The sequence below is a fragment of the Sceloporus occidentalis genome, unplaced genomic scaffold, assembly GCF_023333645.1.
Source record: "Sceloporus occidentalis isolate IW3139 unplaced genomic scaffold, rSceOcc1.0.p SCAF_3, whole genome shotgun sequence".
Classification (NCBI taxonomy): Eukaryota; Metazoa; Chordata; class Lepidosauria; order Squamata; family Phrynosomatidae; genus Sceloporus; species Sceloporus occidentalis.
The window spans coordinates 201,555,113-201,573,355 of NW_028316983.1; the positions used below are offsets into that span (position 1 = coordinate 201,555,113).

The window sequence follows — 18,243 nt, forward strand, 5'->3', positions numbered from 1 at the left end:
AATGGTCCTTCATAAAACACATCACATCAATCTTGCAAGCAGATGCAGTGCTGACTAAGGTTAGCCTCATGTAGATAAAGTATATGACATGTGGAATATGGTGTTGAGGTGTGATGGGGCTCCTTGAACATGTGGCAATGGCTTCCTGTCTGCACAGGACACCTTTGACTCCTATATATCCTGCTATGTTTAGTATACCAAAGAGTGTATCATTCTCAATGAGATTGTCCATACAAATTCCATTTTAAACAATATAAGACAAACAAAATCCACAGGAAGTCAATATTCAGAGTTCAAATTGGCTATATGGAATGATAGCTGGGAGTTGTCATTCTAACGTAATCTGGAAGACTGCCCATGTATCATCTACCAAAATATATAGCATGTGCCAAGGGCCATGCTCCATAGGCAATTACATAAATTAAATTAAATGTTTGAACTGGTCTCCCATTTTCTTTCTTACTCAGATTACACTTGACTTAAGTCAAGTAACATTTTGTCTGACGTTTGCAAATTCTAATATGCTGGCCTCCTTTATACCATGCCTTTGGGACATGATTTTTGGCATGTCTTGTACATCAACATATCACAGTACAAATGTCATTCAGAATAACCCTCAATAATGAGAAACGGAGCACCTAGATAGTAATCATAGTATATCTATCCATCAGCAGACAGAAAGTTTTCTATATTGACCACCTCTCTTTCTTTTGTGCATAAATTGGTCCTGGGCATGGGGAGGACATGGTGGAAATGTACCTTCCTGTGTCATTGAGAAGGCATTTATGTGGGGGGGGGGGGAGATTGTAAACATTTTGCACAAAGTCCTTGAAAATTTTGTTTGACCCTTTTGTGGGGGGGCAAGAGGGTCTTTGAACATGGTAGAAATACCCTAGAAGCTATTTTGGAAAATCTCCTTCTGGGATGGAGCTTTTGCGAAATCCCTATCTGGAAGGGGCTTGAGACCACAAAAACAGTCTTGGGGACTGCATGTGGCCCATTGGCTGAACCTTGTCCACTCCAGATATAGAAAATTCATCAAAGTTATGGGGTTTACTATCCTAATTAATCAACAGGTTGCTTGTACTGGGAAGCAATTCACAGAGATACAGCGGACCTGTCATACTGGTGGGCTAGCTATCCATGAATTCAGTGGTGGTGTATGCACATTGGACATGCTGGTGCAGCCATGAGCACATTATAGCCATTGAATAAAATGGGTTGTGGCCATCATGTTTTTTCCTATCCTTGAAGGGGCCCGGAACTGAACTCTCCACAGATGGGAAGGGACTACTGTAATCTAAAAATATGAGAGAAGTAACATCCAGGCATCCCCAGGGCTGCCACTTTGAATCCCATTTTGAGAAAAAGGCAGAATATAAATCCCATGGATGAATGAATATGTTGCATACAACACAGAAATGGCTGCAACAACTTCAGTTTGCCCCTGCCTCTCTCCTCTTTCTCTCTGTCCACCTTTTTTTTTTATGTCTAACCCTTCAAACATGTTTTCACTGGCTGGCTTAAAACAAAATATTAAATAAAACACAACAAATATCAGGTATTACCTTGGATACAAGACTTGCCCTGTAAGCAGCAAGCTGCTTCAGATACTCCTTCTTAGCAGCTTCAGTTTTCTTTTTATATACCTGAAAAACAATGAATAACAATATACTGTATCAGGAAATGGGCCTGTTGTGTTTTGAAACAAAACCTTATGCTTTCTAGTGCACATGCAGCAACACAAAATTCCCTTCGGCTCCATCCTGTGGGCCAATGGTGCGGAAGCATCATGGGAGTAGTAGTTCAACAACATCTGCAGGGTCACACCAAGGGTTGCAAAGTAACAAGGCCTAGCCTTCCTTCTCCTGTTCCCAGAGCAAGAATGAGGATTTGCAGGGTAAGAATGCTGTCTTGAAATGTCTGTGTGTGTGCAAGGACTAAGGCAGGAAATTTGGGACATTACGGAGAATCATTTGGGTTTGTCCAACTCAAGTTAACCTGAAACAACAGAAGTACCATACATACTCAACTATAAGTCAAGAAATTTATGCCCCAAAATTGACCCTAAAATCCTGGGTCGACTTATATATGGTTCAATAACTAGTACTGCTCCACTCTTGGTGCTTAAGGCATGTGTTTTTCTGAGTGTATGAGTGTGTGTGAAAGAGGTTCCCAGTCCAATGTACAAGCCTTTTCTTCCCATGGAAGAAACCCTCCATATAACACCACTTGCTTCCCTCCCCAGTCCATTTTGCAAACCTCCTCTTCTCATGGAAAAACTTCCCATTTGACACCACTTTCTTCCCTTTCCAGTCAGTTTTGCAAGTCTCCTCTTTCCATGAAAAAAACAAACAAACCCTGGTACTTCCCCCTTTCCATCCTTCCTTATAACCTCCTAAGATTTACCCTCGACTTATCCATAGGCCTTATCCACAGGTCATATCAAAACTCATGATTTTGACCCTGAAACCTTCCCTCAACTTATACATGAGGTCACCTTGTACATTTGTGGAAATGGTTCTGTCCCTGTATAGCTACTGCTCTGTGTATTACAGTAAAGTAAAGTGTGCCCTTCCCTTACATGGGGATCCATTCCGGACTCCTCCTCCTCCCGCGTAAGGGAAAATGTGTATGCTTGAGCCCCATTGGAAGTAATGTGGCTCATTTCCATGGCTCACGCCCCATTACTTTTTCTGGGGTGCGCCAGGGGTTTTTCCAGCACAGCTTCCAGTGAATGCTGGATGTCTCATAAGGTGTGCCCACGTATAACGCAGATGCACTGTATGTTGTTGTTGTGTGCCTTCATGTCATTTCCAATTCATGGAGATCATAAGGTGAACCTATTACAGAATTTTCTGAGGGCTGAGAGTGAGTGACTTGCCCAAGGTCACCAAGTGGTTTGTCATGGCTGAGGGGAGATTAAAACCCTGGTCTCCAGAGTTGTAGTTTGACATTCAAACCACAATACTGTGCTAACTCTTCCTGCAACTTTAAACTGCTTTATTTATATCCTCTTATTAAACATTTCTTTAATCTTGAGCAAACATATGCACTTCCAAGTGTATTTCCAAACTGCAGCATTATTTGTGAAGTGGCGCCACATTATTTGTATGAAAGATGCTTTATTTTAGCCCATCAAAGCTGTGTTTCCAAGAGCATGCAGGTCCCTCTGATCTCTGCTGGTAAAACCCTGAGTTTGCTTAAAAGGATTAAAGATTTTGCATCCCAGGGAAACATAAGATTATAATGGAGAAATAGGCATCCTAGGATACTAAAGCTGTAAATATCAAGAGAAGAATAAATATAATAGATTGATTCTAGCTGTGCAGCGGCATGTGTACATTCTTTTGCAATTTCTTCAGATTACAAAGCTTGAGATCATTTTGTTTCAGAAAGGATTTATAACAAGTTGCGTCTGAGTTGATTGTTTGTGGTTATTGCTAAAATGTATTGTTTGTTTCAAGGAAATGAAACACCCTTTAGTTGACAGTTTTTCTCCCCCAGCAGCTAAAATTAAATTTGCCTGACCTGAAAGAACAGGCAAGAATGCAAATTGCACTCTCTGTATGAATACATCTGCATAATTTTGTTATTTCATTTTCAAAACAAAAATTGCACTGAATAAGAATAAAAGATCACAGATTTATTCCTGACATTTCTAATTTCATAAATCCAATTAATGGTAGTTCTATACAGCTTTGTATGCAAGTACTATTATGGCACCCTATCATACAGCCATCATGCCATTATTCCCTATTCAGTCATGCATAGTTTTCAGTACTAAGCACTTCTAGGCATTTGCTAGCTTACCTTTTAGACTGGTACAAGGAAAGAAGTTTTGTAGGTGAAATATGACAACAGTCTCTTTAACATGGAAATATTATGACTAAAGTATAAAAATCTTGCAACCAAAAGCTAAGTTTAAATCCCAAGATTCAAATACTCATACTTCACCATACAACAGCTTTTTTATTTTATTTTATTTTAACAAAACATTTGCAAAAAATAAAGTATTGCTCATGCATTCGGTATTCACCACTGACTTCACTTCCAAGAGGCTTGAGCTGAAGAAAAATCAACAATAGACGTGTGATGGATTCCCTCTCCAGGTAAGCCCTGCAGTTCCAACCAATGGCTTCCTATCCCTTGCCCTTCCCTTTTATCTTAAAAATCCCCATCATGGTCCCCAAGGTGATGCTTATCCTGGACAGGCAGATGTTTTCCTGGTGCATTCAGTTCGCTAATGCATAACCAATTATCCTCAATAGTTCTTAAATGAAAATGCTATTTACACAGATGTAAACAACAAAGCAGTAAAAAAGCTTCCAGCACTACATGGGCTTCACATACAATACAGTATACTTATTATTATTATTAACCTTTATTTATAAAGCACTGTAAATTTACACAGCGCTGTACATACAATCTTTTTAATTGAACAAAGTAGCTCTTTCCCCCAAGCTCCTTCCACACTTTCAGCTCCCATCGAACCAAATTTCCCTCTTTCCCTTACTGTCCCTGTCTACTCCAAACCCTAGCCATTTTTCTCTGTTCCTAACTGGCCCTGTCTGATAGTTTGACAGAGAGGTTGCTAGTTTTATAATCTTTCACTCACAGGACCACTTTCACAGCACATTCAGCCCATGAGCTGGAATTGGCTCGCTTACTCAGGTTTGACAGGAAAAAATCCTTACATAAGAAAATGATACAATCCCCATTTGATTTCATCTGATACAGTAAGGACTGATGAAATATATTTTACATTAAATTAGAATCACATATAATGTATAGTATTTTACTCTTTTAATCACTGTGACTTTATTTAATTGGGGACTATCTTGTCTCAGTCTGCACTGACTAGTATCCTTTTTTGTATCTGGAGGTAATGAGCCTTAATTTCACAACTGTTCACCCATCTTTAAGCATATATAATGTTTCTAGTGTGAAAATGTATTTGGACTTTACAAGTGTGACGTTCTGAATTATATTCTGCACACCTTCCATACAGTATGTTCTAGCTGGCATAACAACCAAACAGCTTTATGTTTACTGAGTACATTATGAAACAGAAGATTTAAATCAATGATTTAAAAATCATTTTGTCCACAGTTGAAGTTAGGATTTAAGTGCTTCATTTAAATCAATTTAGTTTACTCCTCATCAAACACCATTTTTCTTAGAGAGCAAGTTCTTGTGGACATGGTAAGCCAAGGTTGCCCATGTATGCTATAATGTCACCTGAAATTATGTTTCACATTGTCATCTGCTGGGGGGGGGATTGGATAAGTGTAATCACAGTATTTGAATGAGGCTTTGAAATAGAGTGTGGTATGGTGGGGGAGATGTGGGTGACCAGTTTGCTACAGCCCCATCAGAGAGGAAGTATTACAAGACTGATTGGAACATAAGAACCTTCTCTTGCGTGAAGAATACATATGTGCTGCCAGTGGAAGCCATATCATTTTTGGCATTAGCATCAACAAGCCCATGGACCCACAGGCAGCTGGAGAAACAAGTTGGGTGGCAATTGAATGTTTCGCAGAACATACAATACTTACAAAAGACTGGGTGTCCTACCCATATTTTTTTGCCAGTGACAAATATTACAGCCCTCAGGCATACATTTTAGCTGTTTTGAAACTTTTAGAGAAAACAGCAAATGAGATATATTTTCAGCTCAAAATTATCCATATGAGACAGCTTTATTTCACTTTTAAAGAGATAAATTCCTGCTCAGCTACAGAACCTCACTGGGTGACCTTCGACAAGTCACACTGTCCCGGCCTCTCGGAACAAATCTTACAAAGAAAAACCTATGATAAATTTGGCTTGGGGCTGCCATAAGTCAGTAATGAAGTCACACAATCACAACAACAACAACAACAAAGATATGCTTCATTAATATTATTAACATGAAACTAAAGGATTTAAAAAAAAAAACTAGTTCAGGCATTTGTTGTAGTTCTCTTTTCTCCCTGCCACCCTTTCTTCCTACCAAAATCTGCAGTTCCTTCAGTTTCTCTTTCTGCTGCCCTTCTATGGGTTCTCCATAAAATGGCCAGTTTAACTGCTCCGTTCCAATCTTCTCTAATGTACAGCTTTAATATTCTACAATTTGCTTTTCTAACCATCTCTACTGGGAGGGGTGGAGTAAAAGTATATATGCAGAGTATCATGTGTCATACAGAAAAAGATGCCCTATGCTGAATTTACAACGATGAGGAAATTTGTAAAGCAAATACTGAGAGCATGAAGCAACCAGGCTTTGTACTTCATCAGCAACATAACAACTGCCTTTTGACTTAGGCATTCTTTTCTCATACTTCAGCGTATACACAGGGAAATCTGCAAACCTCCCCATGGGAAGTTCCATCTGCGACTCTTGTTCTTATGTCTTACATTACACAGAAGCACTACATAACTCACTTGAGCTGTTTCTTTTAATATGCTAGTTCACTTTGCTTCAATAAAAGCAGCTCATAGTCCTTCTGCATGCTACAAGCAGGAAAACCAAAAGGGAGAAACCATGGAGCCCTTACAAACCCAAGGTAATCAGCCAAGCATGTTTTCCCCACCTCACCTATATGGGCTCTTTTAGGTGTAGGAAGAGTCTTTTTAAAAATCTGGATGTAAAGTGGGAGTGATGTATAGTTTTAAAGGAAAAGTCCCAACTCATCCACGGCTAAAATAGCTAAATTGCCCTTTAAGGTTCTGGGGACACTGTGCATTTTTTAAAAACCATAAACACCCCCCCCCCCCCAGTTTTAGCTGGTGACCCCTTGAACAGGGTCTCCCTTATGTCTGCTGCAATCCCTTCATACTGTAGAGTTTCGGAAGGTCTTCTGATAGGATTTGCAAGGCCTGCAGAGGGTAGGGGAAGGTGCTGTGAGAAAGCCCATCTCAGAGTCAGTAACCTATTGCATTCATGGAACAAGGCATCAGTCTCATCCAGACGCTGACACTAGGCCTGCAAAGTTGTTGTACAATGGTTTTCCTTTGCAGTTTTATATTTCAATCAATAGAGAGGACTATCAAATTGGAAGATATCTATAGGCAGATTAAATATTTTTGCTGCACTGAGATATTTAAGCCAATGGTTAGTCCCAAATGGAGCAGATTTATCTAATCTGTAGCAACCTGCTGAGTTAATACTTACATAAAATTCGATGGCACTACTCAAGATGGGACTAATAGTTGTATGTAGCACAATTTTAAAAAATAAATTGACAAAAATATACAAGAACAGGAGCTTAGAAAAGTTACTTTGTTGGATGATAACTTCCATAATCCCCAGCCAATATGATCAAACACTGATTAAGACTCAAGAAATATAATTAACAATGTGAATGTGATTTTTAATATATGCATTAATTAAAAGCCAGATTTAACCAATAAGTGATCCATGGACCGGGGCTAAAGCAAGCAGATTAATTTGGATCCATGGATGAGTGGAAACAAGTTTTTACACTGGTATTTCATGAAATCTTGCTGCATATGCACAAATAATCCAGGCTGACACAACTTTAACTGCCATGGCTCAAAGATGTGGGATTCTGGGAATTCTAGTTTTGTGAGATGTTTAGCTTTCTCTGTCTGACAGCTCTGATTCCACAGCAAACTACAATTTCCATAATCCCCTAGCACTGAGCCACAGCAGTCAAAGTGGTGACAACTTGCATTATTGCTGCAGTGGGATGCAGCTGAGCTATGAAAATCATTACATTTTCAGCATTCAGTATTAAGGAGCAGCAAGCTAGAACTTGCCAAGACACAAATACTTAAATGTGTAATTTAAGTAGACAGAAAAAGCTGTAACTACGTTTTTGATAGAAACATTTGAAATGTATTTGAAATTTATCTGGGGATACAAATTGTGCAAAACTGAAGCATCTTCAGTCTATGAATTCCCTATAAATCTGCAGTGGAAGCAACACTTGCACTGTGAGAAGTCTTCAGACTGGATAATTCAGGTAAACATGGCACTCAATCAATGTATTTTATCAACCTATTTGGGTTGCAGTTCATTAAGCACAGCTGCAGTCAACAGTGTAGAGAGCTAGAAGATCCAATGTGTAAATCAAACTAAAATTGCTGCTTTCTAATACAGTCTTGGCTTTTTAAAAACAAAAAACAACATAATGAAATAAATTTTATTAAAGAATCTTACAAGGATGCAAAAGGAAAAGAATGGGGGCAAATGATAGATTTTCCAGTGCTGGATTTTTGGCAATTCCATCTTTGCACTGTAGTTCCCCTCCCATTACATCTGCTGGCTACTTATCCTGGGAGGAGAGAGGATGTCAGGATAGACACAAAGAAGCTATTTTTCCTATACCCACCTACCCAAGGATGAAGGTTTGGTGGACTAACTCTCCTCTTTGTCCCATCACTAGGTGGGAAACTTAGTGGGGCGAAGTGGGAGAGGGTCTACTCCACTAGAATACTTTGCCCTTAAAAGCCCAGTTAGTTCCAGTGCTGACATCATTCTAGCATCCAGTGAAAACATGGCTCTTTATTTTATTTACATATCAGGGACCTAACAGATTTTATCCCAGGTTGTACCTGTGTATGATTTTAAATTGTTTCAAACAGTTTCAACTGCCTTCATTTGTTAAGTTGTTTAATATGCTTCAAATCTGCTTAAAGTTTTTTTAAAAAATTGTTTTAGTTGATTCAACTTATTTTCCTGTACACTGCCTTGAGTTCCCTTGATACAGGGTGATATGTAGAAATTTAAACCAATAAAATGTTTCACGAACAGCTTTCTAATTGTTTGTTTGTTTTTTTTTGGTGGGGTTTTCAGGCTATGTGGCCGTGTTCTGGAAGAGTTTATTCCTGATGTTTCAACAGCATCTGTGGCTGGCATCTTCAGAGAATGCATTCTCTGAAGATGCCAGCCACAGATGCTGTTGAAACATCAGGAATAAACTCTTCCAGAATATGGCCAAATAGCCCCAAAACCCCACAAAAAACTATGGATTCCAGCTATGAAAGCCTTTGACTTTGACTGGAGCTTTCTAATTGCCACAAAGTAATATTTGTATTTTATGTATCAGTGTCTCACAAGTAGCAGTCCTTTCATTTAAACAACAACAAGCAGCAGCAGTAGAACGCAGTAATGGAAAACAGGAGTGTTGCTGATGAATAAACAAGGAGTAAGCATTCTGAGGCTACAATACAACAGAACAGATACACGGAAAAATCCTCCCAAGATATGCAGTCTCACAGTGTTAAGAATTTTGGTAATTTAGAGAAAATAAATGTGTAACACATGCAGGCATAGATATTAAAATAGGCTGAGGGTATTGAATTTATACACAATACGTTTAAATCTATACACATGAAAACAGTATAATGGTTTAAGGTACTCAATCTGACTCCTTCTGATTGCAACCATCTCCTACTTCTGATCCAACTGGAAAAAAACAAGTTAGGCATACCTCAGTTTAAAAAAGCCCCTGACAAAGAGATTCCCCTTTACAAAGACATTTTGTGCTCCCCAGCCCTCCTTTTCTTCCTGGTCCTCTGTTGTTGTTTTTTTAGTAACACTGGCACTGGCAGGGGGTGAAGGAGGGCTGGAGAAACAGACTTCCAATGGTGGCTTGCAGCAGCAGGTCTGCAGTGAACATTTCAATGAAAACTTCAGTTGGGAAACAATGGGATTCTAGTTTATCCTAGATCCAAGCAAGGTAAAAAGCTGTCTCCAGGATTCGTGCTGAACATGCATAAACAGCAAAATAGAGAGAAAAGGGGAGGGAAGATAAGTCTTCCTCACTAGCTACCTCCAGCAAGTTTTTTTAAAAAATAAATAAATTAGTAAGCACAGGCACTAAAAGGCTAATGGCCTTTACTCTGTTCTCATCCTTCTTGATTTGTCTGCAGCCTTTGACACCGTTGATCACTGTCTCCTAGTTGACATACTCTCTGACCTTGGGTTCTCAGACTCTGTTCTCGACTGGTTTAGATCTTATTTGTCAGACAGATCTTTTGCAGTGGTTGCAGGGGGCCAGACTTCTTCTCCTGTTCCCTTATCTGTTGGAGTTCCCCAGTGCTCTGTTCTGGGTCCCCTTCTGTTTTCTCTCTACACACTGTCCTTAGGTAAACTCATTAGCTCTTTTGGTTTTTCCTACCATTTGTATGCCGATGACACCCAGTTGTATCTTTCCACCCTTGACCTTTCTCCAAGGCTTGAACAGCACGTTTCGTCTTGTCTCACAGCTGTCTCGCAGTGGATGCGCCATCGGCGTTTGAAGCTCAACATGTCCAAGATGGAGCTTCTTGTCTTTCCTCCTAAGTCCACCCTTCAACACTCCTTTTCTGTCTCTGTGGACAACATTTCTATTCAACCAGTCCAGCAAGCCTGCAGTCTTGGTTTTATCTTTGATTCTTCTCTGTCATGTATCCCTCAGATCCAGACCACAGCCAAGGCTTGTAGATTCTTTCTATACAATATTGCCAAAATTCGACCATATCTCTCCGCCTCTACTGCCAAGATCCTGGTCCAAGCCCTAGTGGTCTCACGACTTGATTACTGTAACATCCTCCTGGTTGGGCTTCCTCTTTCTCACCTCCGTCCTTTAATTTCTGTCCAGCATTCAGCTGCATGCATTATCACATCCACCCACCGCTCTGACCACATCTCTGTTCTGAGAAGCGTTCCCAGGCATTGCATAATTGTCACTTGCTATTTGATGTTCCTTTGTTGCCTGTTTTATTGAATCATTTCCTGTATTGCTATGTCCTCTCTCCATTCCATCTCCCATGATCCAGGCCTCAGAGGTAGAGAAGAACTGTTGGTCCTCATCCCCTTCCCCTTCTCATTTTGTGTCATGTCTTTTTAGATTGTAAGCCTTAGGGCAGGGAACCGTCCAATGAAAAAGATTGTATGTACAGCACTGTGTAAATTTACAGCGGTTTATAAATAAAGGTTAATAATAATAATAATAATAATAATAATAATAATCTCTCCTGTGTTGGCATCCCTTCACTGGCTCCCCCTCCCTTTCCGCATTCAGTATAAACTCCTGCTGTCGACGTTTAAAGCCCTCTATGGGCTGGCCCCTCCTTACTTATCAGACCTTATTTCTCCTCACCTTCCAACTAGGGCCCTCCGTTCTGGTAGTCAAGGTCTGCTGTCCCAGCCCAGGATTTCCTCTGCCCCATCTCGGATTCGCCCCTTTTCACTCGCTGCCCCTCATGCCTGGAACCTTCTTCCCCCGCGAGTAAGAGCCATCACTTCTTTAACCAGCTTCAAAACAGAGTTGAAGACCATCCTGTTCAGGGAAGCATTCCCAGGCATTGCATAACTGTCACTTGCTATTTGATGTTCTTTTGTTGCCTGTTTTATTGAATCATTTCCTGTATTGCCATGTACTTTATATGTATTATGCTACTAGAGAGGTCCCTTCCCCAACACCACTCCCTTCTCCTTTTGTGTCGTGTCTGGTTAGATTGAGGGTAGGGAACTGTCCAATTAAAAAGATTGTATGTACAGCGCTGTGTAAATTTACAGTGCTTTATAAATAAAGGTTAATAATAATAATAATAATAATAATAATAATAATAATAATAATATGAATTTTATAAGAGAAGCAGACGCTGGTGAATGAAAAAGTCAACCCCACAACCCTTCAAATGGTCTCTACAAGGATCAAAATGTTTTAAATGCAAGGTTTACCTAAGCTGGTTGTTTCATTTCATATGTGCATACTGTTAATTTTGAATTTTCCCAGTGAGTCAGCAAGCTAACTTCTGTGTTTTGTTGAATAATTATGTATCAGAAATAGTTTTTTATGGGTTTTTCAAGCTATGTGGCTGTGTTCTGAAGATGCCAGCGACAGATGCTGGTGAAACTTCAGGAATAAACTCCTCCAGAACCCAGCCACATAGCCTGAAAAACCCACAAAAAATTATGGATCCCGGCTATGAAAGCCTTCAACTTTACATATGTATCAGACAGTTTATGCTCTGCACCTTGATTCTGTCAATCCCTAGATTATTAAAATAGTAGAAAAGGGGTATACATTGTAATGAATTTCAAGAGGGAGAAATGTAAGGTACTATACCGAGGGAGAAAAAACTGAAGTGCACAGATATAGGATGGAGGACACTGGGCTTGAAAACAATACATGTGAAAGAGATCTAGGAGTCTTAGTAGACCACAGGCTGAACATGAAGTTCTTAGTAGACCACAGGGAACATTGTGATTCAGAAGCTAAAAAAGCCAACATGATGCTAGGCTGCATCAATAAGCGTGTAGTGTCTAGATCGAAGGAAAAAATAATACCATTTTATTCTGCTTTGGTCAGACCTCACCTGGAATACCATGTCCAGTTCTGGTCATCACAATTCAAGAAGGATACTGACAAGTTCGAAGACGACCAGAGGAGGGTAACCAAAATAGTGAAAGGAACCATGCCCTATTAGGAGTGGCTTAGGGAGCTGGGAATGTTTAGCCTGCAGAAGAGAAGGTTAAGGGGGTGATATGATACCCCTGTTTAACTATCTGAAGGGATGTCATATTGAGGATGAAGCAAACTCATTTTCTGCTGCTCTAGAGTCTAGGATACAGAGCAATACATTCAACAGCAATAGCAAATACATTTCTACAGTATACCACTTATCAGTGAACCAGCACTCCCTAAGTGGTTTTCAATGTGTAAGGAAATTGCCCTCAACAAGCTGGTACTCATTTTACTGGCCTATGAAAGGATGGAAGGCTGAGGGGACCTTGGAGCCCTCTTCTAGGATCAAACTTACAATGTTGTGACTGCAGTACCAGCATTTAACCACTGTGCCACTAGGGCTCCCTTAGCTCCATTCAAACCATAGGGAAAAAGATTCTACCTAAACATTAAGAAGCACTTCCTGATGGTATGAGCTGTTTGACAGTGGAATACATTGCTTCAGAGTGTGGAGAAGTCTACCTCTTCGGAGGTTTTTAAACAGAGGTTGGATGGCCATCTGCTGGGAGTGCTTTGATTGTGTATTCATGCATGGCATGGAGTTAGATGGCCCTTGTGGTCTCTTCCATATGCTTCTATGATTCTAAGTTGTTAGGGCTCTCTCTTCTTTAATAGTATAGATTTAGGACCTAAATAGCAAATACTGTAGGCTGTATTTCAGAAGACAGAACTGGCAAATCTACCTTTGAGTATTCCTTTCCTAAGAAATCCAATAAATTCATGGGGTCATTATAAGTAGATAGGTGACTTGAAAGCATATAACCACATAGAGACTTTTTTTTAACAATGACATTAGGTAGGCTGACGGCCAGAGGAATCTGGGATCTTAGGGGCCACTGTGGTTCTGATAGGTGTGATGCCTCCTGGTGGTCTTTGTGGAATCTGTTATCTGAGAATCCCATTAAATTAGGAAAATATGTGATTAGGTGAACAGTATTCCCAGTTCTTGTAGTTTCCCTTACTCTGTATTATCCTTGGGCATATGTAGAGCTTCCCAGGTTGGAGTAAGAGGTTGCATAATATCATCGTAATACAAGACATATGTAGTGGTCAAGTTTTAAACCCCTGGAAGCTGTTTATTGGTAAAGGAAAAGGAGACAGCAGCAGAAATCTTGACATTATCCTTAAAAGACTTATTTCTTTAAGTACAGGCAAGATACAATCTCAATTTCATCTGATGATACACAATAAGCTGCAGCATTTGTCTAGTGGGTGTTTGAGCACCAGTGAGGAGTAAATGATTTGATTTTGTGGGCTCAGAGGATTTGTCAGCTGCCTCAGAAGTATAATTCTAGCTCTTCATATCCCTGCTGCTTCTAATTTAGCAGGACAGGCTCATAATTGAAGCAAATTAACTATTTACACTTGCCACTTCTACCAGGGGAAAGAGGACGTATCAGCAGAAAAGACTGAGTGGGAAATTAAATCCTTCCCACTTGTGTCAGATCTGCCCTTATATAAACACATTAACAGTAATTTCATGAGGCGTCAAACATAGGAATAAATACTGAGGGATAAAGTAATGAGGTGTTGCTATTGAGCCGAACTGTTGCAGCTAATATTACTGAGAACAAATTATGCAGCCTGGAAGAAAGCATATGTTACTGTAATCCAACCACACCCTGGCATGTTTTATTTGATCATTATGCAGTGGTTATGTAGGTACAGACTTGTATTCCTGCTTCGAGGATCAAGTACAAGGTGTCAGTAAACATACATGCGCATATTTACACATATTGGAAGCAGCTCATTTCTGCTATGACTCACTGACATCAGTGGTGTTACCACTTACATCAGTGGCGTTACAAACAGAGATGAACTTTGTATAGTACAGTTTTGAGTGGGTATGCAGTTCCATTTTTAGCATAATGGCATGTTTTACTGAGGTCTTTGGCTGAAGTCATGAAGTCAGTTGCACTAATCTAAACAAGAACATTTTGTTTGTAATTTGTTCATTCTATTATAGCTTCACTGGGTCTCCAATTAGGGACTTAAGGTTCATTTTGTACATTTACATCTGGTTCTGATTTAAAATGATGTTTTTAAAAAATAAAGAACAGGGGAAAAATATCCTACACTGCCTTTTAACACAGACTTCTGTCTGAAAGCCCCCCCCAAAAAGGCTCCAACTATCAGAAAATATTTAACTCTTAACTGCCTAGCGTGTCTCTTTTTATTCTATAAAAATCAAAATTAAAGAAACAAAAGAAGTCAAAGAAAGGCATCAAACTGTTAGTGGGCAGGTTGGAGTGAAGGAAAACACAAAAGGCAATACACTTAACCAAATTACAAATGGTTAAAAGATCTGTTGGCAGACTTGCATATTTAAATGGGAAATATATCAAGACACAATTGGTAAAAAATGATGGGGATAAGGCAGGAACCGAATGCCCACTAATCTGAAATGTGCTTGCTTCAGGAATGTAAATTATCAGAAATTGAAACCACAAAAGTTGTCAGCACTATTTTCTCCACCATAAAAAAAATTAAAAAAAAGAAGAAGTGCTGAACCACCTGGTATAACATACATAACTAAAGGATATAAAATGCTTCCCAGAATCTACAACCACTGGAGATGGCCAAGGGCTACTAATATCTTGGCTGAGCTGCTTGCCTTTCTGCTTTGTGTTGGATTCCCAAAGGAACAACATTTTCATTTTGATATTTCTGCTCCTATAATGATAACCCTGGCCATGCCAAAGGAGGTGGCTAGGGGACCAAACATTTTGACAGTGAGCTTTAGTGTGAATACAATGTGTACTTCAGACATCTGAAGCAACTTTCTTGATACTGAAATTAAATCCATTCACATCTTACAGAAAAAATCCTGTATTGGAATGGATGAATAATCTATTAGCACATCATTACTTCAAGCAATAGAAGCTGGTGTATATATTAGTATAGATGGGGGTGGGGGGGAAATCTAATACTTCAATGTTGGGCCCAGTAGCCACTCTAGTTGTCCTTATAATTCACATAACAAATAATGATTGCTAAATGATTTATAAATAGAACAGTTTTTCCTGGCAGACCTCCAAGGTGATACTGTGGTATCTTGAAATTCATGTATAAGTATAACGGCCTGAATTTGGTTCAGAGATTTAAGACTTAGAAGACAATAAGTAAAAACCTTTAAGATTATGTTACTTTACTTTGCATTCTGTAAAGGATTATACACTGGGTCTGCTACAATTTACAAAGAGAAAATGCCAAACTCAAGTGATTAACATAGCTTTCCTTTAATAATCTGCATGCTAGTCAAATAAACACAGCTGGAAAATGGGAAACCCCTGGATATTTCTGTCAATTAGCATAACATGTATGGCAAATACTTGAAAGAAAAGAATAATCTCCAATAATTTGTGTGTAAATTCTAAGAACAAGAAACAAATTAGTTCATCTATGGTGATTGCTTGTTTGTTGCAAAGTCCCTTGTAAGGAAAAGAATGCATTTCTTGCAATTTCTAGGCTCTGTAAGGTCTTGATATTTTTACTGTATTACCCCTAGGAATAAGATTCTACCTTTTCATTACCTCAGATAATATTTCTATCACATACAGCATATACAATGAAGCATGTTTTTGCTATATACCTTTACAGTCACTAACAACAACTAGTTGTATGTTGCCTTATTTCATAGAATCATAGAATCATAGAATCGTAGAGTTGGAAGAGACCACTAGGGCCATCCAGTCCAACCCCCTGCCATGCAGGAATCCAAATCAAAGCATCCCTGACAGATGGCCATCCAGCCTCTGTTTAAAGACCTCCAAGGAAGGAGACTCTATCACCTTCCGAGGAAGTGCATTCCACTGTCGAACAGCCCTTACTGTCAGGAAGTTCCTCCTAATGTTCAGGTGGAATCTCTTTTCCTGTAGCTTGCATCCATTGTTCCGGGTCCTGTTCTCTGGAGCAGCAGAAAACAAGCTTGCTCCCTCCTCAATATGACATCCTTTCAAATATTTAAACAGGGCTATCATATCACCTCTTAACCTTCTTTTCTCCAGGCTAAACATACCCAGCTCCCTAAGTCGTTCCTCATAGGGCATGGTTTCCAGACCCTTCACCATTTTTGTCGCCCTCCTTTGGACACGCTCCAGTTTCTCAATGTCCTTTCTGAATTGTGGCGCCCAGAACTGGACACAATATTCTAGGTGGGGCCTGACCAAAGCAGAATACAGTGGCACTATTACTTCTCTTGATCTAGACACTATACTTCTATTGATGCAGCCTAAAATAGCATTGGCCTTTTTAGCTGCCGCATCACACTGTTCACTCATGTTCAACTTGTGGTCTACTTGGACTCCTAGATCCCTTTCACACGTAGTTTCATTCAGCCAGGTGTCACCCATCCTATATCTGTGCATTTTATTTTTCCGCCCTAAGTGCAATACCTTACATTTGTCTGTGTTGAATTTCATTTTGTTAGCTTTGGCCCAGCTTTCTAGTCTATTCAGGTCATTTTGAATCTTGATCCTGTCCTCTGGGGTATTAGCTATTCCCCCTAATTTGGTGTCATCTGCAAATTTGATAAGTATGCTCCCAATTCTGTCATCCAGGTCATTGATAAAGATGTTGAATAGCACTGGGCCCAGGACAGAGCCCTGTGGAAGCCCACTGGTCACTTCTCTCCAGGATGAAAAGGAGCCATTGTTGAGCACCCTTTGGGTTCGGCCGGTCAACCAATTACAGATCCATTTAACAGTTCCTTTGTCTAGCCCACATTTTACAAGCTTGTTTGCAAGAATGTCATGGGAAACCTTGTCAAAGGCCTTACTGAAATCAAGATATACTATATCCACAGCATTCCCTTCATCTACCAAGCTGGTAATTTTGTCAAAGAAAGAGATTAGATTTGTCTGGCATGATTTGTTTCTCTGAAACCCATGTTGACTTTTTGTGATTATGGCATTGCCTTCTAGATGTTCATAGACTCTCTGTTTAATGATCTGCTCCAGAATCTTTCCTAGAACTGATGTCAGACTAACTGGACGATAATTGTTGGGATCCTCTTTTTTCCCCTTTTTGAAGATGGGGACAACGTTTGCCCTTCGCCAGTCTGCTGGGATCTCTCCTGTTCTCCAGGAGTTTTCAAATATGATTGCCAATGGCTCCGATATTACTTTTGCCAGTTCTTTTAATACCCTTGGATGGAGTTCATCTGGTCCCGGAGACTTAAATTCATTTAGATTAACAAGGTGTTCCTCTACTATCTCTTTACTTATTCTGTGCTGAAATTCCCCTAATCTGTCCTCAGCTCCATTATCCTCAGGTTGAGCACCCTTTGCCTTTTCTGAGAAGACTGAGGCAAAGAAGGTGTTGAGTAATTCTGCCTTTTCTCTATCTCCTGTTAGCATTTTGCCATCTTCTCCACGCAGTGGCCCTACCGTTTCCTTCTTCTTCCTCTTGCTGTGGACATATCCAAAAAAGCCCTTTTTATTGTTCTTAACCTCTCTAGCAAGCCTGAGTTCATTCTGCGCTTTAGCTTTTCTGACTTTACCCCTACACATGCCTGCTATTTCTTTGAATTCCTTTTTCGTGATTTCCCCCTTTTTCCATTTCTTATACATGTTCCGTTTCAAACTTAGCTCGGTTGAAAGTTCCTTAGTCATCCATCCTGGTTTCTTGAGACACCTCCCATTTTTCTTTCTCACTGGAACTGTTTGAAATTGTGCCTTCAGTATCTCCCTTTTGAGAAAGTCCCATCCGTCCTGAACTCCTTTATCTTTTAGTATTTCTGACCATGGAATCGCCCTCAATACTTCTCTAAGTTTAC

The 18,243-nt window shown here is 39.7% G+C and overlaps 1 protein-coding gene across 2 annotated transcripts in view; it reads right to left on the minus strand.

The window, feature by feature from the left end:
• The window catches only part of TOX (thymocyte selection associated high mobility group box), a 295,588-nt gene that overhangs the window by 26,922 nt on the left and 250,423 nt on the right, over positions 1–18,243 (minus strand). For both annotated transcript variants that reach the window (XM_089517363.1, XM_089517362.1), the window contains one exon: positions 1,569–1,649. In XM_089517363.1, coding sequence (XP_089373489.1) covers positions 1,569–1,649 — 81 coding nt within the window. The remainder of the gene's footprint in view (positions 1–1,568; positions 1,650–18,243) is intronic.